Consider the following 23294-nt stretch of genomic DNA (forward strand, 5'->3'; position numbering starts at 1 on the left):
CCTCCCAAGTAGCTGGGACCACAGGCGCCCGCCACAACGCCCGGCTATTTTTTGGTTGCAGCCGTCATTGTTGTTTGGCGGGTGCGGGCTGGGGATTCGAACCCGCCACCTTAGGTGTACGTGGCTGGCGCCTTAGTCAGTTGAGCTATAGGCGCTGAACCCCTGACCTGTCATTTTTGATATCACTTTATTTTGCCTCTGTTGCTTTTTTTTATTATTCAGTCTTAAAAGCAGAGACTGGGTGTTGGGGAATGGATATTTCAAGGTAATAATCCTTGGGTTGCCAAGAATTAGAAATGCCATTCTCATTATGATTTCTATCACCTTCAGCATTATCTGCTCCCTGGCTTTCTCTCTTTCCTCCTGAAGGGAACATAGAAGACAAGGAAATGACTGGGCCCCAGGTGAAGTGGAAGCTTCCATTGTCTCCCCCCAGAACCCTTCTTTCTTCCTTTAGTGTTCTTTTTGGATGGGTGGGGGGCCCTTCTGCCACTTGGAGGATATGTTCTTCTCAACACAGGCATCTCCCCAACCATCTTTTCCTCCTCCACCCCTTGCTCCTAGGCCTGACACCCTTCTTCCCTATCATATGTCCTTGGTACCCCTGGGTTTTGCCCATTAACCCATGACTTTGCTTGAATTGTTCTTGATGTATCAGGGGCTAAAGGAGATCTTGTGCTGTTGCAGTTGCCTGAGAGCATAGAGGACGTGGCAGTGTACATCTCCCAGGAGGAATGGGGGCATCAGGATCCTAGTAAGAGGGCCCTCTCCAGGGACACGGTGCAGGAGAGTTATGAGAATGTGGACTCATTGGGTAAGGACTTCTTTTCCAGGGATGATGACTGAACCATTTCTGACCAGGGTCCTGCATCATGTACAGACGCCTCAGGAGATCTCCCTTTGTCTAAAGTCCTCTGCATCTACCAAGTGACAGCATTGGCACACTTATAGGCAGGCTTGGACTTGAGCCCTTGCATTTTGAAATGCTTATTCTTCTGTGCTCTCTTATGTTTCCTGTATTTCTAGGTCCTTCTCCCAAGACAAAAATTTCAGGGGCACTGGCATCAACATTCCAGCTGAAGAGTTTACACATTCTATAAAAATTCAGGAAAGGCAGATGGTCTTAGGGAAATTGGAAACAATGTATATATCTAAAACAGTCTAAATCATAAATTACAATGCATTTATGTGTTGCAGAGATTTAATTTTTTTTTTTAGAGGCAGAGTCTCACTTTATTGCTCTTGGTAGAGTGCTGTGGCGTCACAGCTCACAGCAACCTCCAACTCCTAGGCTTAGGAGATTCTCTTGCCTCAGCCTCCCGAGTTACTGAGACCACAGGTGCCTGCCACAATGCCCGGCTTTTTTTTGTTGCAGTTTGGCTGGGGCTGGGTTCGAACTCACCACCCTTGGTATATGGGGCCAGCGCCCTACCCACTGAGCCACAAATGCTGCCCACTGCAGAGATTTAAAATGACGCCTATGAAATATAACAAACTGAGAGCTAGATTTCCCTCACCTTTTCTCTATGTATGAAAATTCTTTCAATAATTTTTTTTTTTTTTTTTGAGACAGAACCTCAAGCTGTTCCCCTGGGTAGAGTGCCATGGCATCACAGCTCATAGCAACCTCCAACTCCTGGGCTCAAGCGAGTCTCCTGCCTCTGCCTCCCACGTAGCTGGGACCACAGGCGCCCACTGCAATGCCCGGCTATTTTTTGGTTGCAGCCATCATTGTTGTTTGGCAGGCCCGGGCTGGGTATGAACCCACCAGCTCAGGTGTACGTGGGTAGCGCCTTAGCCACTTGAGCCACAGGCGCCGAGCCTCAATAAAAATTTGGGGTAGGTCTTAAAAGACAACAGAAAATAAGACTGTGCACATTACAATTATAGCTATATTGAAACATTAGTGGAAAGACACTGTACTTTTTCAGGTTTGTGTAAAGAAAATCAAAGCTATAACTGATTTGTACTAATTCTGCAAAAGAGATTACTGCTGGGTTTTTTTTTTTCCTTCATTGGGACTGTCTTTAGGTTTTTCATACCAGTTTTTAGTTTTTAATTTTTATTTTTTGGGACAGAGTCACTCCATCACCGTGGGTAGAGTGCCATGGTGTCATCATAGGTCACAGCAACATCAAACACTTGGGTTCAAGAGATCCTCCGGACTCAGCCTCCTGAGTAGCTAGGACCACAGGTGTGCACCACCACTTTAAGCTAGTTTTTCTTTTCTTTTCTTTTCTTTTTTTTTTTTTGAGACAGAGTCTCACTTTGTAGTCCCCAGTAGAGTACCATGGTGTCATATCTCACAGCAACTTCAGACTCCTGGGCTCAAGCAATTCTCTTGCCTCAGCCTCCCAAGCAGCTGGGATTACAGGCGCCTACCACAATACCCAGCTGTTTTTAGAGGTGGAGGTTTCCCTCTAGCTCAGGCTGGTCTTAAACTCCTGAGTTCAGGCAATCTCCCTACCTCGGCCTCCCAGAGTGCTGGGATTATAGGCATGAGTCACTGCACCCCACCCTAGTTTTTCTATTTTTAGTAGAGACTGGATCTCCCTCTTGTTCAGGCTGGCCTCAAACTTCTAAGCTCAAGCAGTCTGCCTCTGCCTCTGCAGAGTGCTAGCATTACAGGCACGAGCCTCTGTGCCAGGCCTCCCCCCCAGCCCCACCCAAATAACTGGGACTAGTTGCACACCACTCTGCTGGTTTCCATCTTTCTTTCTTTTTTTTTTGAGACAGAACCTCAACCTGTTGCCCTGGGTAGAGTGCCATGGCATCACAGCTCACAGCAACCTCCAACTCCTGGGCTCAAGCAAGTCTCCTGCCTCCACCTCCCGAGGAGCTGGGACTGCAGGCACCCGCCATAATGCCTGGCTATTTTTTGGTTGTAGCCAACATTGTTGTTTGGTGGGCCCGGGTGGATTCAAACCTGCCAGCTCAGGTGTATGTGGCTGGCGCCATAGCTGCTTGAGCCATAGGTGCTGAGCCCCATCTTACTTTTTTCTTTTCTTTATTTTATTTATTTATTTATTTCTGTAGAGGCAGGGTCCACTTTATGGCCCTCAGTAGAGTGCTGTGGCATCACACAGCTCACATCAACCTCCAACTCCTGGGCTTAGGCAATTCTCTTGCCTCAGCGTCCCGAATAGCTGGGACTATAGGTGCCCGCCACAACACTTGGCTATTTTTTTGTTGCAGTTTGGCTGGGGCCGGGCTTGAACCTGCCACCCTCAGTATATGGGGCCATCGCCCTACCCACTGAGCCACAGGCGCCACCCTCCATCTTACTTTTCAACTGCTTTGATGCCCAAAGTTGAACCTAACTATCAGTGAGTACTAAATAGGAAGAGAAGATCAGATCATAGTTTATTTGAAGAACATTTGTTTGAGTCCATATCTAGTAGTCGTGTTTTTCTTTTTAGCATAGCATGGAAATGGCATTTAAGGGTTTTTTGTTGTTTTTTTTTTTTTGAGACAGTTTTACTATGTCATCCTTGGTAGAGTGCTGTGGCGTCACAGCTCATAGCAACCTCAAACTCTTGGGCTTAAGTGATTCTCTTGCCTCAGCCTCCCAAGTAACTGGGACTATGGGTGTCCACCACAACGCCTGGCTTTTTTTTGTTGTTGTTGTTGTTGTTGTTTAGCAGGCCCGGGCCAGGTTCGAACTCACCAGTCCCGGTTTATGTGGCTGGTGCCCTAAGTGCTAAGCTATGGGTGCTGAGCTGGCACTTAAGGGTTTTAAATCTCATGGTCGTCTTAGAGCCCTAGATCCATTTCTGATTGTCCATCATATTATTTTCTCTTTGCAGTTGCCCATTCGAATTTAGTTTTATATTTATATGTAAGAGTCAGGTTCATTTATTATTTATTATTTTTTGAGACAGAGCCTCAAGCTATCCCCCCTGGGTAGAGTGCTGTGGCATCACAGCTCACAGCAACCTCCAACTTCTGGGCTCAAGGGAGTCTCCTGCCTCAGTCTCCCAAGTAGCTGGGACCACAGGCACCCACCACAACGCCTGGCTATTTTTTGGTTGCAGCCGTCATTGTTGTTTTGGCGGGTCTGGGCTGGATTTGAACCCACCACCTTAGGTGTATGTGGCTGGCGCCTTAGCCACTTGAGCCACAGGTGCCAAGCCTCATTTATGATATTAAACTGATTCTTTGAGGAACTGACCAATCTGATCATGTTCATTTTATTGTTCTTTAATTATAAAACTGTATACTCTCACTGTAAAAGGTCCCCAATATTATGAACTTATAAAAAGAAAAAAAAAGTTAAAGCCTTCCCTCTTATAATTTCTTTCTCCAGAGGAACCACATGGAACAGTTCACAGTATATTCCAAGTACTTGTTGTCAGATCTATTGGGCATTCTATATCTACCTTCTGAGGGCAAAGAAGACTATTTCTTTGTTTCTCTTGCTTGGTATAGGAAAGTGGTGATACAAAAATCTGTTTCTTTCATTGTAAACAGAATCTCACATTCCCCGTCAGGAGATCCCAACCACCCAGGTAGAACAAGAAAGAAAGCCATGGGATGCCAATGTCCAGAGTTGCAAGGAGGGTCTGAGTCTCAGAAGCCCAGCTCAAGGTAAGAAATGAAGATGAACAGCCTGCCCTAACTAGGAATGCTGTGTTTGACGGTTTAGGTGTAGGTTAACCCAGCACCACTGCCCCATCTCCATCTCAGAGAGGCAAGTGAGGAAGTCAGGGGACAACCTTTACGGAGGCACTCACTCTGCCAGCTCACTTGTCCCACCTTAGCCTTAGCCCTGTTCCATCCCACCTATTCTTAAAGGGTAAGGCTCTATTTGAAGGGAGAATTCCAAAACTGGTCTGAGCTCTGTTTCCTTGAGTAGTGGCCCTACCCTTTATCCAATGTATCTTTTTTTTGAGACAGATTCTCACTTTGTGACCCTTGGTAGAGTGCTACGGTATTATAGCTCACAGCAACCCCAAACTCTTGGGCTCAAGTGATCCTCTTTGCCTCAGTCTCCCACATAGCTGGGACTATAGGTATCTGCCACAGTCCCCGGCTATTTTTAGAAAGGGGGGTCTCATTCTTGCCCAGGCTGGTCTTGAACCCATGAGCTCAGGCAGTCCACCTGCCTTGGCCTCCCAGAGTACTAGGATTACAGGTGTGAGCCACTGTGCCCAGCCTTTATCCAATGTCTTGTTAGAGTAGCTTGTGTATAGGTAAAGGAAGGGACATTGGGGAAGAACTAGCCCTTCTGGCCTTTGACTTGATAGGCAGTAGCAGATGTGAGGTTTTCTTTTCTCCACTGCAGAAATAATATAGGGAATCTCTCTCTCTCTCCTCCCCCCGCTTCCCCTCTGTCTTCCTCTTCCTCCACCAGGGAAAGAGAAATTTGAGAACCTAGAAGAAAACAGTCAGTCTGTTTCTCCTGAGAATACCCACCCTCAGTCACTGCTCCCTCTCCAGGCTGGAGGGGAGGTGCCCTGGAGTCCTGATCAGGGAAGACCTCATGACAGGGCGGAAGGGAATTGGGAGCCTCCCCCAGAGGGTCACTTGGAGCAGCCTTTAATAGGAGCCACCAATTACAGGGAACTGGGGCGACCAAGGGAACTACAGCCAAAGAAACTCCATTTGTGTCCCTTGTGTGGCAAAAATTTCTCTAACAACTCGAATCTAATTAGGCACCAGAAAATACATGCAACAGAAAGACTGTATATGGGGGTAGAGTGTGGTGAAATCTTTGGTGGGAACCCACACTTTCTGTCATTACACAGAGCACACCTGGGAGAAGAGGCCCATAAGTGCCTCGAATGTGGAAAATGCTTTAGTCAGAATACTCATCTTACTCGTCACCAGCGGACCCACACAGGCGAGAAGCCCTATCAGTGTAACATATGTGGAAAAAGCTTCTCTTGCAACTCCAACCTCCATAGGCACCAGAGAACACATACAGGCGAGAAGCCCTACAAATGCCCTGAGTGTGGGGAAATCTTTGCTCACAGTTCCAACCTTCTTCGCCACCAGAGAATTCATACCGGAGAAAGACCCTATAAGTGTCCTGAGTGTGGGAAAAGTTTCTCTCGGAGTTCACACCTTGTCATTCATGAAAGAACTCATGAGAAAGAGAGACTTTACTCCTTCTCTGAATGTGGGGAAGCCATGAATGATAGTGCCCCCTTTTTTACAAACCACAGAGTCCACAAGACAGAGAAGAAAGTCTTTGAGTGTTTGACTTGTGGGAAAAGCTTTCGACAGGGCATGCACCTCACCAGACATCAGAGAACCCACACAGGAGAGAAACCATATAAATGTACCCTTTGTGGGGAAAACTTTTCTCATAGATCCAACTTAATCAGGCACCAGAGAATTCACACAGGAGAAAAACCCTATACCTGTCATGAGTGTGGAGACAGTTTCTCACACAGCTCCAATCGGATTCGTCACCTAAGAACCCACACAGGAGAGAGACCTTATAAATGTTCTGAATGTGGAGAAAGCTTCTCTCGGAGTTCACGTCTTATGAGTCATCAGAGAACTCACACCGGTTAGAAACAATGGGACTCCTCTTTGCCCCAAATAAGGTGGCATAATCAGAGGGTCAGAGCTGAGATTCCTTGCCCAGCTGACCAAATGACCTCTGCATTTGTCAGGTAATAATATAAAGAAGGAAATGGCAGTTCATTGTGAGAGAGGTGCAGAGGCATCAAAGGATTTGCATGAAACTAAACAAGCATTCTATCTGCACTAGTAAGGTCTTTGCAGTGACCTGCGAGGTCAGAATTGACTCTTAGGTCCATCCTGTCCTAAGGTGCACATGTACTCTCCAGGTATATTTAGCTAAGGTGTGATTTGGGTGCCTTACTATGTCCAATGTTAATCTCCACAACTTTGGGTATCCATGTGATCTTTCTGTTAATTCTTCCTCATTTGGGATACTCAGCAGGAGCATTTGGACTCCTGGGGCCCCTAAGACCAAAGAAGAGGGGCCAAGTCTCCTGGGAAATCCCACTGGAGGTCAACAAAAGAATGGTTTTGAGTTGCAGCTGTCTTGAAGGCCCTGGCTGGGTAGTAGTCATGGGCAGTTCAGATCCAGCTACCACATGCCCCTTAATGACCTGCAGGGCTGCCTGTTGGCAGCTCATGTGTCCAAATGTGACCTCAGACTAAAAAGGAACCAGAGACCTAAGGGAAATAATAAAGTGTAATTTGCCCATCAGCTCCTGATACTGGCAGAGGAAATGAGTGTTGATTTAGTTTACTCTTTGCAGAGATTGAGTCTTTCCCCTACTTGTGTCAAAAAAAAGATGAACAAGTTTGGAGTCCTACTCCTGACTCCAGGGGAACAAATGGGTTCTGTGAAAGATGGACTTCCCTGTGAAGGTCTTTGAAAACGTGGACCCTAGGGAAATTAGGGATCGTGTCCTTCCCTATTGGAAATGTGTTTAGATGGTTAATAAATATTTTCAGGAAATGTGAATGTGTGAATCTTCATTAAGGACCTTTGACCCCAGTGTTGATCTGTCTCATCTCTGCCTTGGTTAGAGGGCCTGCTTTCTCTTTGGCTGGTCAGGAAGGTTTTGAAAAGGTAGCAGCAGACAGGCTACAGCAGGGTGTGGCCTGGCAGGCTCCTGGCTGGGACTGCCACATGGAAACAAAGGGTCAAGCTGAATGGTTGCTTGGGGTGATACTGTAGGGTCTCTGAAAAGTATTCTCTGTTGCTAGCAAACTTCACATGTATAACTGTTCTCAGCCTGTCGTAATGAGACTAACACACAAAATAGTGCATGTAGGATAGCTGTCAGAACACCTGACGTTCTCCTATTCTTTCCTAGTAATTTCTAAGTGTCACACTTCCCTGCTTGGCCAAGACCTACTACCTAGACTCAAAGCCACTTTTACCTTATACCCATCACCCAAAACTGATGATACCTCTTAACTCCCTTCACTTTTGTTACTCTCCTCTAAGGCCCCTTCCCTGTCTATACAGATGTCCCTCCCAGATGCTTTATGTGAGGTCAATCCTAGAGTTTGGGATATCCCTACACCCTTGATCACTCTAAACCGTCAACCTGTTTATGGTTACCCTTTCCAATCCTTCACATCTCGCCAACTGACCTCAATATCCCCTTAAATTCCATGCTATAAAGGGGTATTAATTCAACCACTTATTAATCATTTACTAATAAACCACATTCTCTGACACACCTCCTCTCCATGCAACACTGCTATCCTAACAGTCTCCTAACCTGAGAGCTCCTTTAGACTAGTCCAAAATCTTCCGAGTAGTCAACAAGGCCACTGTTCATATAATTCCCCTGGTCCCAAACCCCTATGCCCCTCTTCACTATTCCTCCTTCCACCACACATTTTACAGTCCTAGATCTAAAAGACACCTTATTCACTATCCCTTTCCACCCTAACTCCCAAGACTTATACACCTTTACCTGGACTGACCCAGAAGCTCACCCCGGTTTTATGCCACAAGTTCTCAAAGCACCTTGCCTGGCATGTAGAAAGTACACTACCAAATGCAGACATACATTAATATTAGCAGAAAGATTTTGTTCTAAGCACCTAGTACTGAGGTCAATGTAAAGACTACACTGGTGAGAATATTGGGGCAGTCTCATATAGGATTGATAACTTCTACCCTTGTCATATTTCAAAGAGCAAGTATGACTGAGTCCTTTACTGAAGGCACCCATGAGGACACTGCAAGGGACGGGCAAATTAGAGCTTTTTACATTCTTTTACTTATTAGTCCTCTTGTAAAAGAAGCCAAAACAGTTCAACTGGCTTCTATGTCAAAGGGAGACTAACCCTGAGACAATAAAGACCTCTTGGCGCCTAAGTCCAAATGGGTACAAAGGAGACTTGAGAGGTATAAACTGACACTGAGCAATAGCCATACCTCATGTAGCACTCGGGACCAGCAGAAAGGTTTCTGGCCACATTTAAGCAATATGAAAAGGCCTGGCAGAGTCAAACTAAAAATAAAAACACTATGGAGGTTGGGGAACAATGAGAACAAAACCAGAGGTGAAAAAGACTACAAGGAGTATTTAAACACTGAATTGTTTTCTTTCTTTTTAGAAAAACCCATCAGAAGTTACTTTAAGGATTTTTACTGCAGTAATGAAAGAATTTATGGGCCTCGACATCATAATCTCAAATTTGAAGTTTCAGGCTCAGCACCTTTTTAAGAAGAGTTTACTGTATAATCATTACAATATCAACTGATAAAATTTTGGAAAGCAGCACCACCACTGCTTTAAGACTTAGAATTTTTATAAATGTTTCACAAATGCTTGAAATAACAATAACAAAGTCCACTAAAGGGTATCACTGTGAGTTACAAGAAAACCAACCAGCAAATTTTTTAGTACTAGACTTACTAACTTTTCTTTGGGTGTCAGAAGCTCAGGAATAACGAGATGAATTAAAGCAAAATGCATTTTTATTTATTTGAAGCATTTTCTTTTAGTCTTTACTATCCTTCAATCTAGCTTTCAAACACTTCAGTTAAAAACTGACTTCTAGATGGGTGTGGTGGCTCATACCTGTAATAACCAGCACTTTGAGAAGCTGAGGTAGAAGGTTTCTTGAGGTCAGGAGTTTGAGTTCAGCCTGGGCAACATAGTGAGACTCAGTCTCTACAAAAAATAGAAAGAAAAAACAATTAGCCAGGCAGAGTGGCCCAAGCTTGTCCCACCTACTGGAGAGGGTGAGGTGGGAGGATCCCTTGAGCCCAGGGGGTTGAGGCTGCAGTGAGCCTATGATCAGGTCTCTGTACTCCAGCCCGGATGACAGAGAACACTTCTCTTTAGGGAACCCCCCCAAAAAGCTGATTTCCATTCTTGAAAGGGAGATTGATACTTCTGATTATCTAATTTTTACTAAGTATAGCTAATATCTCCTGATTAGGAGAAAGGTAGGAGACAATGGGAAGGATCTAGGTAAATTCAACAGTGACAAAATGGTTGATGAAAAATGGTCAGACCATAAAAAAATTCTGATATTTTCCAATTAATGCGCTCAATTTGTCAGAGACACCTTGAATGTCTCAAAAGATTCAGTCAGAAATCTAGTGGGTCACAAACATCCAAACTTGCTCCAAGGAGAGAGTAATAGTTCTCCAGGCAAAAAGGTCTGGGAAAGAAAAATGCTAAAAGTATCTATCTGAAATCCAGGGGTGGGGTTTTGGACCTAAGGAGGAATTGTTTGCCCTCCATCCTCACATCTCCTCGGCAGGAAAACTCCTCTGAATGCAGGTGTCAGTACCTCACTTACAAGATGAAGCTGCCCTTGAAGGTGTCCCTTCACCCCACCTGCCGGGCCTTCCAGGAGGGAGTCCATCTTAAGTTTGGGGATCTTGCCCCAGCAGCCTGAACGACAGTGAGTTGCCTGGGTTCTTGGAGAAGTTCGAATCCTCAGAAGTGATTCCAGACCATTCCTCTCCCCGTCTTCCTAAACGCATCTGTGGTCCCCTTGCAGCCCAGCCTTCCATTCCCCTTTGGCTCAAACACCCAAGGAGGAGGGCTGGTCCCCGGGGCTGCAGAGGCCATACAGCCCTCCTCTCCCTTCTCTGGCCTGCCAGGCACTGTAAAGTCATAGCAAGCAGTACTCCCTGCAGGGCCAGACCCACAGCCACAGGGGCTGCTCGCCCCGCCCCTGAGGGGAGAGCAAGTGACGCATCTGCCTTTGCTGTATGCTGTACAGTCACAGGCCCAGAGCCGATGAGGGGTCAAGTGGGTGGAGCGGATACCCTCAAAAGGCAGGTCTATTCTTAAAAGCAGAGGGAGGCCTACGCAGGTTCTTAAGTAGGCGAGGGTCCTCTTTTAGTTCCCTCACCCTGGTACAGGGTGGAAAAGGGATTAGGAGACAAGGACAGGGAGATCAAAAGGTGTAGTTGAGATGCATGATGAAGCCTGGACCAGGAAGTGGGCAGTGAAGGGGGACAGTCGGGAAGACACAAGGGTAGAGGTAAATCCTTTTGGACGTTATGTGGGCCCAGACCAGTCTAAAATCGGAGGACATCCACTAAGGTGACTGAAATTCTGGCCGACTTGTCTTTCCTGTTCTTCTGTACCAGAACCCCAAAGGCAACCATCCTGGGACCTTGCAGTTTCCCCAGGGATATGCAGGCACACACTGCAGAGACTGTGTGTGCTAATGATACCAGAAAAAAAAAAATTTTTTTTTAAGAGATAAAGTCTCACTTTGTCACGATAGAGTGCTGTGGCATCATGGCTCACAGCAACCCCCAGCTCTTGGGCTTAGGTGATTCTCAACCTCCCGCGTAGCTGGGACTATAGGTGCTTGTCACAACGCCCAGCTGTGTGTGTGTGTGTGTGGTTTTTGGCTGGGGCTGGGTTTGAACCCACCACCTCCAGCATATGGGGCCAGCACCCTACTCCTTGAGCCACAGGCACCACCCCCGCTCGGCTATTTTTTGTTGCAGTTTGACCGGGGCGGGTTTCCTCAGTATGTGGGGCTGGCACCCTACTCACTGAGACACAGGCGCCGCCCATGGTCCCGGAAATTTAAAGCCTACCTCAAACATCACACATAATCCTCTCAGATACTTCTCTTGCTACCCTGGGAAAGTCCTGTCTATACTCTAGCTTGGCCCTAACGTATCCAGTGGTGGTTTGTTGCTATAGTTATTCAGGTCATAATCTGCAACACCTCCATTATTGTCCAGTACAGGGAAGAGTAATAGGAAATTTCCAGAAACAATCAGAACTTTTGAAAATGGTGTGACTCTTGGTCATTCATTCTGGGAATCTATCACCATTTATAAAAGAATAAAGAAGGCTGGGTGCAGTACGTTACGCCTGTAATCCTAATACTCTGGGAAGCTGAGGCAGGTGGATTGCTTGAGCTCACCAGCTCGAGACTAGCCTGGCAAGAGTGAGACCCTTTCTCTACTAAAAATGAAAAACACGAAGATCACTTGAGCCCAAGAGTTTGAGGTTGCTGTGAACTACGATGCTGGGGCACTCTACCAAGGGTGACAGAGTGAGACTCTGTCTCAAAAATAAATACAGGCTCCACACCTGTAGCTCAATGAGGAGGGTGCCAGCCACATACACCGAGGCTGGCAGGTTCGAACCTGGCTCAGGCCTGCTAAACAACAATGACAGCTGCAACCAAAAAATAGCCAGGTGTTGTGGCATGCGCCCTGGAGTCCCAGCTACTCAGGAGGCTGAGGCAAGAGAACTGCTTAAGCCAGAGTTGCAGCCTACTGTGAGCTGTGACACCACAGCACTCTACCTAGAGTAACATAGTGAGACTCTGCCTCAAAAAAAAAAGAGGTTTAATGTAAAGATCCAAACTAAAAGGAACTAGACAGCTGTCCGCTGTCCTCACCTCATATTCCCATCAACTTCTTCCAGGATCCATTCTGCCCCAGGCTGGAAAGGTCTCTCTTAAAGGAGTCCAAACAGCAAGCTAGGGATAATTACAATTGTATTATTCTGTTCTCACTCCCAGCTGTCCTTCTGGACAGATCAGAAAAAACAAAAAAATTCAAGCAGCTTTATGTTAAAGGACTCCCAGCTTCCATTAGGCTGCAGACTGAATAAAAGGGAGCATAAAACAAGCCTAAATGTTATGTAAACAGGGTGCCTGATGGCAACTTTTTTCTACACATTCTGGATAATAAGGATGAAAAAGAAATGACTACTGAATTCATTTACAAGGTAAAAAATCAGCAATAACTAATTGCAAGATAATAAAAAAGGATTCCACTCACAGTAACAACATAGGAGTCTGTTAAAACTACATTTATAGCCTGAATGGAGAAAAAACATTTTAAATGTAAATTCTTCCTGAATTAATTTTACCTAAATTAAGAATAAATTCTCGGAGGTAGCTAGTGTCTGGGAGAGGCATGAATAAATTTTATGCTTAAGTTGACTCGGAAGAATAGGTAACAATAGCTTGTACATTTTTTTCTTAACCAGTTTCCGTACAGTCCTTCAAAAATTGCCAGTGCTAACTATATTGCAAGTTGACATGGTGGGGTATTGGAAAAAGATTTCTTTTTTTTTTTTTTTTGTAGAGACAGAGTCTCACTTTATTGTCCTCAGTAGAGTGCTGTGGTGTCACACAGGTTCATAGCAACCTCCAACTCTTGGGCTTAGGTGATTCTCTTGCCTCAGCCCCCGGAGTAGCTGGGGAGGAAAAAGTTTTCAATTAGCAATAATCTCACCTCAGATAAACCTCACTGACTGTGATACTGCTGCTGCACAAAGCTAGCTTATACATTTTTGGAAATGGAAAGTGGGCATTTGCCTTTTATCTAAATAAAAATCAATCTGTGATTGAAATGATAAGATACTAGAGGAAGAGTAAACACAAGTAGTACATTTAATCACTAATTTTATATTTTAGTTGCCTAGTATTGACCAATGGAATAGAATATACGTACCTAAAAAAACTGAAATATATGAGAAAGAACACATTAAAAGCCAGTAAGAACTAATTATACTAACACAGCTTGGTTTTTTGTTTTTATTTGAGACAGAGTCTCATTCTGTTGCTCAGGCTAGAGTGCTGTGGTATTGCTCAGCCTAGCCCACAACAACCTCTGATGCCCCTGTCTCCCCAGAAGCTGGGCCAACAGGCGCCCACCACAATGACTGGCTAAGTTTTCTCTTTTCCTTTCTTTCTCTCCCTCCCTTTCTTTTCTTTTCTTTTTTCTTTTTTTGACAGAGTCTCAAGCTGTCACCCTGGATAGAGTGCCGTACAGTCATAGCTCACAGCAACCTCCAACTCAGCAATCCTCTTGCCTCAGTTTTTCTATTTTTAGTAGAGATGGGGGTCTTGCTTTTGCTCAGGCTGGTTTCGAACTCATGAACTCAAGCAATCCACCCAGAGTGCTAGGATTATAGGTGAGAACCACCGTGCCTGGCCAATTTTTTCTGTTTTTAGTAGAGATAGGGGTTTGGTCTTGCTCAGATTGGTCTCCTGAGCGCAAGTGATCCTTCCACCTCAGCATCCCAGAGTGTTAGGATTACAGGCATGAGCTTCTGTTCCTGGTGTTCAAAACTTGTTATTTGCAAGTATCAATTTAAATGCTTACCTGACACCTGATACTAAAATGGGAAATAGCCATTCTCTTGGTTATAAAATTGGCAAAAAGTAATAACATAATAATATTCAATGTGGGCTCGGCGCCTGTGGCTCAAGCGGCTAAGGTGCCAGCCACATACACCTAAGGTGGCGGGTTCGAATCCCCAGCCTGGGCCTGCCAAACAACAATGATGGCTGCAACCCAAAACTGGCCAGGCATTGTGGCAGGCGCCTGTAGTCCTAGCTACTTGGGAGGCTGAGGCAGGAGACTTGCTTGAGCCCAGGAGTTGGAGGTTGCTATGAGCTGTGATGCCATGGCACTCTACCCAGGGGGATAGCTTGAGGCTCTGTCTTGAAAAAAAATATATTCAATGCGGGGTATTGGTGCACTGGGAGATACTTTCAATGGTAGGAATGTGAAAATAGTTCAGCAGTGTGTATCAAAAACATTTTTTTTAAAGTTCACTCTCTTTGACCTGGTAGTTTAATTTCTAATAACCTACCCTAAGGTAATCATTTGAACTTTCTGCAAAAAGGTGTTCACCATATTATTTACTTTGAAAACTAGGAAACAAATATTTGTTCAATAAGAGAATGGTTCAACTGATGTGGTATATCCTCTTTGAGATTTTGAAGAGATTTTTATGACATGACAGAAATTCTCAAACAGCGGAGCATAATGGTCAAAAGTCTAAGCTCTGGCATTAAATAGAATTTAAATTTTATCTTTGCTACTCATTAGCTTATGTGACCTTTGTCAAGTTAACTTAAACTCTTTGTTTCCTTATCTATTTAAAAATAGGGGAGGTTATTATGAAGACTAAGCACATGTATACAATCCTATGTACTCAAAAAATGATAATTTATTAATACAAACCATAACATATGTTAAGACAGTAAGATATAAAGTTTTATTAACAATGTAATATGCCTATTTTAAAAATATATGATAATACACTGAAGTATTGAAAGGATATCACTGGTCAATAGAATTGGGTGCTTTTTATCTTGATCTTTTTTATATATATCTTCTATAATCACCATATATTACTTCAACAATAAGAAAATAAGGGCTCGGTGCCTGTGGCTCAAGCGGCTTAAGGCGCCAGCCACATACACCTGAGCTGGTGGGTTCGAAACCAGCCCGAGCTCGCCAAACAACAATGACGGCTACAACCAAAAAATAGCTGGGCGTTGTGGAGGGCGCCTGTGGTCCCAGCTTCTTGGGAGGCTGAGGCAGGAGACTCACTTGAACCCAGGAGTTGGAGGTTGCTGGGAGCTGTGATGCCACAGCACTCTACACAGGGGGCTCTGTCTCAAAAAAAAAAAGAAAAAAGAAAAAAGAAGCAATAGGTAATAAAAGAGTAAAGAAAGCAGAGTGTCCAACCATGAAATTGAAAACGTAATCTCTCTTTACTTTCTTAAAGTCAACTAGAACTAGTCAGCACACAGCTTATTTGTTACATGATGCGACTACATTAAGAGGGAATTTACACTTATGCTTTTCTCACAGGTATTTCACCTTAGATAATCTAGGAAATATTTTCTCATTCAGATCCTTGTCTTAAATAAAAAAAATGAATTAATGAAACACAATTAAGAATAAATTTAAAGAAACACAAATTTATTATTTTCAAACTGTGTATTTTATAACCAATACATAAATGGGCATTGATATGCAATAATGTCAAATGATATGACAGTTCACAACAGGCCTATTATCATATATTATCATACAACTGCAGAAATCCCTCTCTAAACACAAAATCTAATTACTAGAACCAGAAGTTGAAGGCCCATTGAAGGAATCCTTAATATAATGAGGCTTAGGTTTCCAAAAGCTACCAATTCTAGAATGGATTCTATTCTGAAATTGTTTCTTGACTATTTCTTGTTGCATCTCTTTCAGTGTGAAATGGAACCTTTGAAATTCAGGTGTGGCATCAACAAAGTCAAGAAGGTACTCCAAATTCTCTCGTACAGCAGATAATTTAAATTCAGCAGTCTGCTTCTCAGCTCCTCTTCCTTTTTCAGCAACTTCCTTTGTAATCCTACCTTGTGTTTCTGGGTGACACCTCATTTCTTTATCATCTCCATTTAACCACACCCTATCATCATCCAGCTTGGTTTCCAACTCTCCACATTTTCCAAGAATTTCTCTATAATCCCTGTCTTCTAGACCTTGAAGATCATATTCAGTTTCCTTTTTGTAAAGAAGATTTTCCCATGCATTTGCTATGGTTTTTTGTTTTACTTCATCCCAGCTTTTTGCCCAGTTAAAAACTGCACTTTTTATATTGTAGATTTTAATTTTGGAAACTCCTTTTTCTCCTTTATCTTGCTCATCATCACTTTCTTCAAAAATTACGAGACTCTCTTCAAGTTGCTTCCACCTATAAAGCCTTTTGCAGCTCAAGATCACACCTTGATTCATTGGTTGAATCAAGGTTGAAGTGTTACGGGGAAAAAACATGCATTTTATCCGACCATCTTCACTAGTTAGTGATTCAGGGGAAGGGTGAGCTGGGGAATTGTCCAGAAGTAACAATGCCCTGACATCCTCTTCATGATACCTTAGAACATTAAGTTGAAAATGCCGGACCTCTGGAACAAAGTTTTGAAAAAACCATTCTGAAAACAATTCTCTAGTGAACCAAACATCTTTACTAGGTTTATATATCACTGGTAATGTACTTGTGTCCTCTTTCACATTTTTGGGCATCTTTGATTTTCCAATAATGATTGATTTTAACTTATGAGTTCCATCTGCATTTGCACATAAAAGGGCAGACAACTGTTCTTTGTTTATTTTCCTTCCTGGAAGGCAAATATCTTTTCTACTAGCCTCAGAATTTTCCGGCATTGACTTCCAAAAGAGGTCAGTCTCATCCCCACTATATAGCTGAGCCAGATGCAGTTTCTCTTTTTTGATTATCATGGACAGTTTTTGTCGAAATGGCTCAACATTTTCAGAAGCTGAACTTAGGACCTGTTCCCCACATACTTTTCGGTTCCCAATTGCATGCCTATTTCGAAATCTAAAAAGCCAACCAGTACTTGCTTTGAAGTCTGTTCGCCCAAAACATTGTGCGAATCTCTCTGCAGCTGCCTGAAGCTCCACACCTCTAACAGGGACACCAGCTGAACATTTCTGTTGGTACCACATGTAGACTGCATCATCTACATCACCATATTTGGCTCCTGTTGTCCTCTTTCTCTTCTCAGCCCCTACTAATGGCATGTCCTGCTTCAGTACAAAGTCCAAAATTAATTTCTTGTTTTTCTTAATGTCATAAAATGTTGATTTACTGATTCCAAATTCATCCATTACACTTTTAAGTGATCGTCCAGCTTCAATCCTACTTAGAACCTTCATTTTCTCCTCCAAATTCAGTGTTGTATATTTACCTCTTTTATTCATACTGAATGATTTTCAACAACCAGCAAGAGAAAACAAAGGAAAAAGCCTTACTGAACTGGAAAAAATGTTTTAAAAAACCCCCCAAAACTATCACAAAGTCCCAGAAGGCACAGGCATTTGTACTGGAGGTAATGGGTTGAAAAGGATTATCATGATTGAAGAGCAAGTCTACATTTAAAGATCTTATGTACTCTGAAAGCTGCCATCACCAAAGTTCTATCTGGCTGTTGCCACTGAAAGACATGAATGATCAGTTTTTGGAACCTCTACCCTGCTCCTTCCCCTCTCCCTTGACAGCAGCCCCAGTCAAGAATGATAGAGATACTTGCATACTTTCCCTAACATCATACAAGAAAAGATACAAAATGAAGAGAAGAAGCATCGAACAAGATGTGCCCACAAGAACAGTCCAAGGTAGGAGTAATAGTCTCAATAAAAAGTGATGCTTTAAAAAAAAGGGAATGTAAAAGACTTAAAGACAATGACAGAGTAATCCTGTGTAGCAGAGATGTTGTATGCTTTCTCTGCTTCCAAAAAGACCTAATTTCACCTCACTGAGAGAAAAAGAAAATGGTACTCATATTGCTCTGTACGTAGTATTTGTTCACTGGGTAGCAGTTTATCTACTTGGATAAAGATCCCAAGCTATAAGTACACTGAATTGGGATGTCCGGAGAGGTAGAATTCAGGAACAGTCATATAGAATCTTGACGTGGAGAAGAAAGTTAGTAGTTTTTGTTGCAAATATGAAAGAAATCCAACTTTTACTGCATTCAATATAGCATTCTCAAAGACTGAGCTTTAACTTGAGTGTCTCTTGTATTTGTTAAGGTAATTTCTAAGTATATAAATATCTGTTTGGTAGTGGCACTTTTCCACTCTTAGATCATCTTTCTTCCATACATTTCACGTATTCTCAAATGTTATTTTCCACCGAAACTATTCTCCATTTGAGATATTATCAAGTTTCAAAATCATGGCAATTCTTAGAGATGAGCCCCAAAGTTCTACAATATTTTACCACAGTTTAAAGTAACATACTTTTCATGTTTGAACTTTGATTTCTCTTTGGTGTATATTTTACTTAATATGAGCCAAGACTCAACTTTTCCACAGCCTGAAGAAATCTAAACAATTTCTCTACTGATGTTTCTGATCAATTGTTTTCCATGTATCCTTCTGTTGGAAAACTCTTCTGTAGCTCTGTGCCCTCAAATATTCCTTTCAGGTCCTCCTGGTGCTGCCCAAAGCCATTCCAGGTCCTTAGAAATGTCCTAGTCTAGGTTAGTTTCATGGTTCTTATTCCAGATATACAACCTCATGGGAAGAAACAAAAACTGCCACTTTTATCCATTCCAGGTGCTATGAAGAAAGAAAAGTATGTCAGAGAAATGAGGAAAATGATGGTACCTCAGTTATTCTTCCTCTCCTTTTGGGCAAAGGCTGATAGCCTCATTAATTCCCCACCTACATAAAATTCTGTCTAGTCTCTCATCTAGGAACCCCAGAAGAGTCAGACTATTGGTTTTCCTCTAAAATTTGCTGCAAGAAATGCCACTTTAGGTTATAGAGCACTGAGAGGAACATGAAAGAATATGCTAGAATTAAGGTGTGGAGCCAGTGACAGGCTAAGATCAAGTAACTTTCTAAAAGAGCAAGTTATAACTAAGGCAATTATTAAAAGTAACTATCATGAATGAAAACAGCAGAAAAAAAGAGTATTTTTAGGCCAATAGCAGCACCATAAACTCTGACTGGTCACCCAGCAAAAATACTCAGTCCAGGCTCGGTGCCTGTAGCACAGTGGTTACGGTGCCGGCCACATACACCAAGGCTGGTGGGTTCAAACCCAGCCCAGGCCAGCTAAGCAACGATGACAACTGCAACAAGAAAAACAGCCGAGCGTTGTGGCAGGAGCCTGTAGTCCTAGCTATTTGGGAGGCTGAGGCAAGAGAATTGCTTAAGCCCAAGAGTTGCAGGTTGCTGTGAGCTGTGACACCACAGCACTCTACTGAGGGCAACATAGTGAGACTCTGTCTCAAAAAAACCCCAAATTCTCAGTCTATTGTGGCAGTGTGTGGCTGTCCCAGAATTAACTCACTGTATTTGCTTTCATTGTTTCTCAGCTGTACATTCATCATTTCAAAAATAGTACCCAGATAGGGGGAGGTGAAATCAAAAGGAAAGACTGGGGAACTTTCATGTACTCCACAGAAAGGATACACAACTTTGGCACCAAGCCTCACACAATAAAAATCATTAGTGGCCCTCATTCACCATTCACAATTTGTACATTGCTTCCTCTTCTTTTTTCTACAGGCTATCTTTTCCCACTTTCTTCTCCCTTCAACCAACTTTCTACCTATGTTATGAATTAGGTCTGCCTGTTATACCCAAGGGCACTGCTGGTAGGACTTCATTTATTCAACTTAATAAATTCTGTATTCAGCATTGGGCCAGGTGATGAGAATGTCTTTTTTTTTTTTTTGACCCAGAACTTCAGAAACTAAAGAATTTCAATGATAAGCACATTACTATCCATTAGTTGTGAGAAGCTGGGAACAATAATTACTTTTAAAGAAATTCTCAACCTGAGATTCTAAGGAAATCCTGATTTTTTTTTTTTGAGACAGAGCGTCAAGCTGTCCCCCTAGGTAGAGTGCTGTGCCATCACAACTCACAGCAACCTCCAACTCCTGGGCTCAAATGAGTCCCCTGACTCCACCTCCCAAGTAGCTGGGACTACAGGCACCTGCCACAATGCCCGACTATTTTTTGGTTGCAGCCGTTATTGCTGTTTGGGGGGGCCTGGGCTGGATTCGAACCCAGCTCAGGTGTATGTGGCTGGCGCCTTAGCCACTTAAGCCACAGGTGCCCAGCCAGGAAATCCGGATTTTAATGAACCCACTTTGAAACATATTTATGTGACTTAGGCAGATGTTCATTATTATTGTTTGTTTAACCTCTTTCTCTCACTTAACAAGGATCAAGATCTATACTTTGGAGGAGTATAATACCATCTATCCAAAAGCAAAAATAGCATAAATTGCTTGGTAATGGCTTCTCATCTTCATTCTCACCTTAAACTTATCCAAGCTGAACTACCCTAGAAAAAAGCTGTCAAAAACCTTCAAATGATGCTTTAAGATTTACTTTCTTAAATACAATCTTCTCATTCCCAAAGGACTCCAGTATAAGGTCCACATAAATTTATTTTCTAATTTTTTAAACTCTTCCTCTAATTGTAGATCAATTCAGTTAAAACATACTACAGATTTCTCCAGCTTTCAAGCTTTTGCTTTGCCCTTACAACTACCTGGAATGTACCTCTACTCCCTGCTTTGGGCAAAATTCCTCAAAGTCTTTTATAACTTTCCCCAACTGAAAATCAACTTTTATTTCCTTAGAGTTCTCACAGTGTTCAGCTGATGTCTTACTACTACCTAGTGTTACTGATATTCATGAGATTGCCTCAGTCCTTTTATTAGATAGCCTAAGGACAAAGATGTCTTAGTAGACTTAAAAAAAATCCCTTGGCTGGTACAGGCTAACATTACAAAGAAACTGATAACAAACATGGAGATCACTGATAACCCCAAATACTCAAATTCTTATAAATATGATTCGATGAATACTTATCGAATTTTTATCTTACACAAGTAACTACGCCAGACACTTCATGACATACAGATGAAAACAAGATTCTCATCTTCCACGGAAGCATAGCTTAGTGGAAAAAGCAGGATAATGACAAGACACCTACTCCAGTTTAGCAGCCGTCACTGGTAAACTGTGTGACTAAGTCACTTCTTAGGTCTCAATTACTCTGTCAAGAAGCAATATAAAAGGAACCTATTTCACGGGTTAAAAACACAAGAAAAATATAAATATAACAGTTATGAGAAATGTGCCACGAGACCCAGAAAAACTGTGCAAAACCCTCAGGGGCCGTTATTCCTTGATGTAAGGAATGGCCTGACGGGAACCAAAGTGCATCTTCCTCGAGGAGGCTGCGACGAACCCAGAGACAGTAGCGCAAGCCCGGCCGACTTGGGCCGTAGGAGGGCCGAGAGCAGCGCGCGCAGTGGGGAGGCGACCCTTACCGGGCGAGGCTCCCGGTGATCAGACGCCGCTGGCCAGCTGCCCGAAAGCTAGGCAGGAAAGATGTGGACTAGCGACGCCTCCCACAGTGGGGACACGAGACGGAGACACCCACCCGAAGAGCCGAAGCAGGGCCCTCTAGGCTTTGGCGGGCTCGAAGACTCGGTAGCATTAACTCTTCCTAGCCACCAGGACTGAGTCAGGCTGGCGGTGGGTTCCCCACAGACTGAACCACGAAAACGCAGGCTACCGCCGCCGCAGCCGGGTGCAGCTTCCTGGCCTAAGGGCGAGCATCGCCGGGGTGCGGCTGCGCGAGCGCTCGGAAACACGTCACTTCCTCTTCCGGTCAGCGCTTGTGTTCCTCTCCAGGACTGAGGTGTGGAGGGTCGGGGTACTACTGTCCAGTCGAGGCAGAGGGAGGTTGTAGGGACTCCTGTGGTGCAAAGGCCTAAGCCTCGAACGCTTGGCGGCCCCGGGTCTGGCCGCGCCTGCCTCTGGGTGGCGCAGGGCGGATAGGTGCGCTCCTCAGAGCGGCGGGGGCGGCCTGAGAAAGCCGGGGCTTCCACAGAACCTGATATCTGTCCGAGGTAACCTAGGTGTTTTCCCTTCGGCTTCGGCTCCGGAATCTCCCGAGCGGTAGTAGCTCGGGGGTAGGCAACCGTTTTTCGTAGGCGGCGGCAGTGGCTTTTCCAGGCTGCATGGCTCGATCCTGATGCGGGGCCGCCATCAGACTCCGGAAGCCATTCTCGCTGCCACAACATTGGGCGGCTACTGAAGCTCACTTGGTTACTGCACGCTTGCCCCGGCCCACCGGCATGCCTCGTAGCAGACAAAGACTGTGGCGAATCCGAGTGGGGGCTGGAGGCAATGTCTACGGTTGCGCAGGGAGAAAGTTCTTGCTCCCGCTGGCGTTTTCTTGGTCATGTTTACTGGAGGAGGACAGAACAGGTCAGCCTCAGGAGTAGTGGTCTCTGGAGCTACGAAAACATAGGAAGTGTTTTCGGGGCTGGGATAGACAGCAAAGAGCCACCCATTTCTTTGAATACTGGTGGCATCCTGGGTAGAATTTTGGTCCTGTTCCTGGCTCACCTCAAGGACAGGCACACAGGCCTTTCCTCACCTCCACTTAAGGTCTAAATGACTGAAGAAATAAAGTCAGGAGTGTCACCTTAATCATTACCAACTCCCATTCTCTCCCTTAGAAGACTTGATGTTTTGTAAACAAAGAGCTGTAATGTTTTCTCAGGTCAAGTAAACAAATTTTGCATAAACCATCTGCATAGTGCATTTTGCATATCTTGCAAAGAAGAATGATGAGCATTTAGTTGCTTAATTGAGAGACACTTTATGAGAATAGGCTACTTTTCCAATAATTACCTTTCTTCTGTAATTGTCCCTATACCAGTTATTTCAGTTATCCACGGTCAACCACTGTCAAAAATTTTAATGCAAAATTCCAGAAATAATTCATAAATTTTAAATAACTTTCCAGTATAATGTTGTAATTTTTTGTTTTATTATTGTAGTTAATCTTACTATGCCTAATTTATAAATTAAGCTTTATTGTAAGTATGTGTACATGGAAAAAACAGTATATTTGTGGTTCAGTGCTATTTGAGGTTTTAGACATCTTTCAGACATCTTGGAACATATCCCCTTCCTACTTTGATCTTACTGTCTCAGGTCTCCTACCAGTATTTGTTCTGTGGAAAGGAAAGTA

The 23294-nt window shown here is 43.7% G+C and overlaps 3 protein-coding genes and 1 pseudogene across 3 annotated transcripts in view; 2 read left to right on the plus strand and 2 right to left on the minus strand.

Moving 5' to 3' along the window:
- Positions 1 to 7468, plus strand: part of ZNF263 (zinc finger protein 263) — an 11348-nt gene extending 3880 nt beyond the window's left edge. The window contains exons 4-7 of the mRNA XM_012805860.2: positions 331 to 404; positions 688 to 814; positions 4471 to 4587; positions 5354 to 7468. Of these exons, the coding sequence (XP_012661314.1) occupies positions 331 to 404; positions 688 to 814; positions 4471 to 4587; positions 5354 to 6522 (1487 nt within the window). The 3' untranslated portion in view covers positions 6523 to 7468. The remainder of the gene's footprint in view (positions 1 to 330; positions 405 to 687; positions 815 to 4470; positions 4588 to 5353) is intronic.
- Positions 7469 to 12943: 5475 nt separating this feature from the next.
- On the minus strand, positions 12944 to 13234 carry LOC111725607 (annotated as a pseudogene).
- A 2445-nt stretch (positions 13235 to 15679) lies between these two features.
- Positions 15680 to 19233, minus strand: TIGD7 (tigger transposable element derived 7). The gene has a single exon (XM_003790824.3). It carries the CDS (start codon positions 17471 to 17473, stop codon positions 15821 to 15823), a length of 1653 nt encoding a protein of 550 aa, XP_003790872.1. The 5' UTR covers positions 17474 to 19233; the 3' UTR covers positions 15680 to 15820.
- Positions 19234 to 21927: 2694 nt separating this feature from the next.
- ZNF75A (zinc finger protein 75a) overlaps positions 21928 to 23294 on the plus strand; it is a 10010-nt gene continuing 8643 nt past the window's right edge. Inside the window, exon 1 of the mRNA XM_012805719.2 lies at positions 21928 to 21950. The gene's annotated coding sequence lies outside the window, so the exon portion shown is untranslated. The remainder of the gene's footprint in view (positions 21951 to 23294) is intronic.

This window comes from Otolemur garnettii, unplaced genomic scaffold (assembly GCF_000181295.1).
Source record: "Otolemur garnettii isolate 467f Iridium unplaced genomic scaffold, OtoGar3 scaffold00044, whole genome shotgun sequence".
Lineage (NCBI taxonomy): Eukaryota > Metazoa > Chordata > Mammalia > Primates > Galagidae > Otolemur > Otolemur garnettii.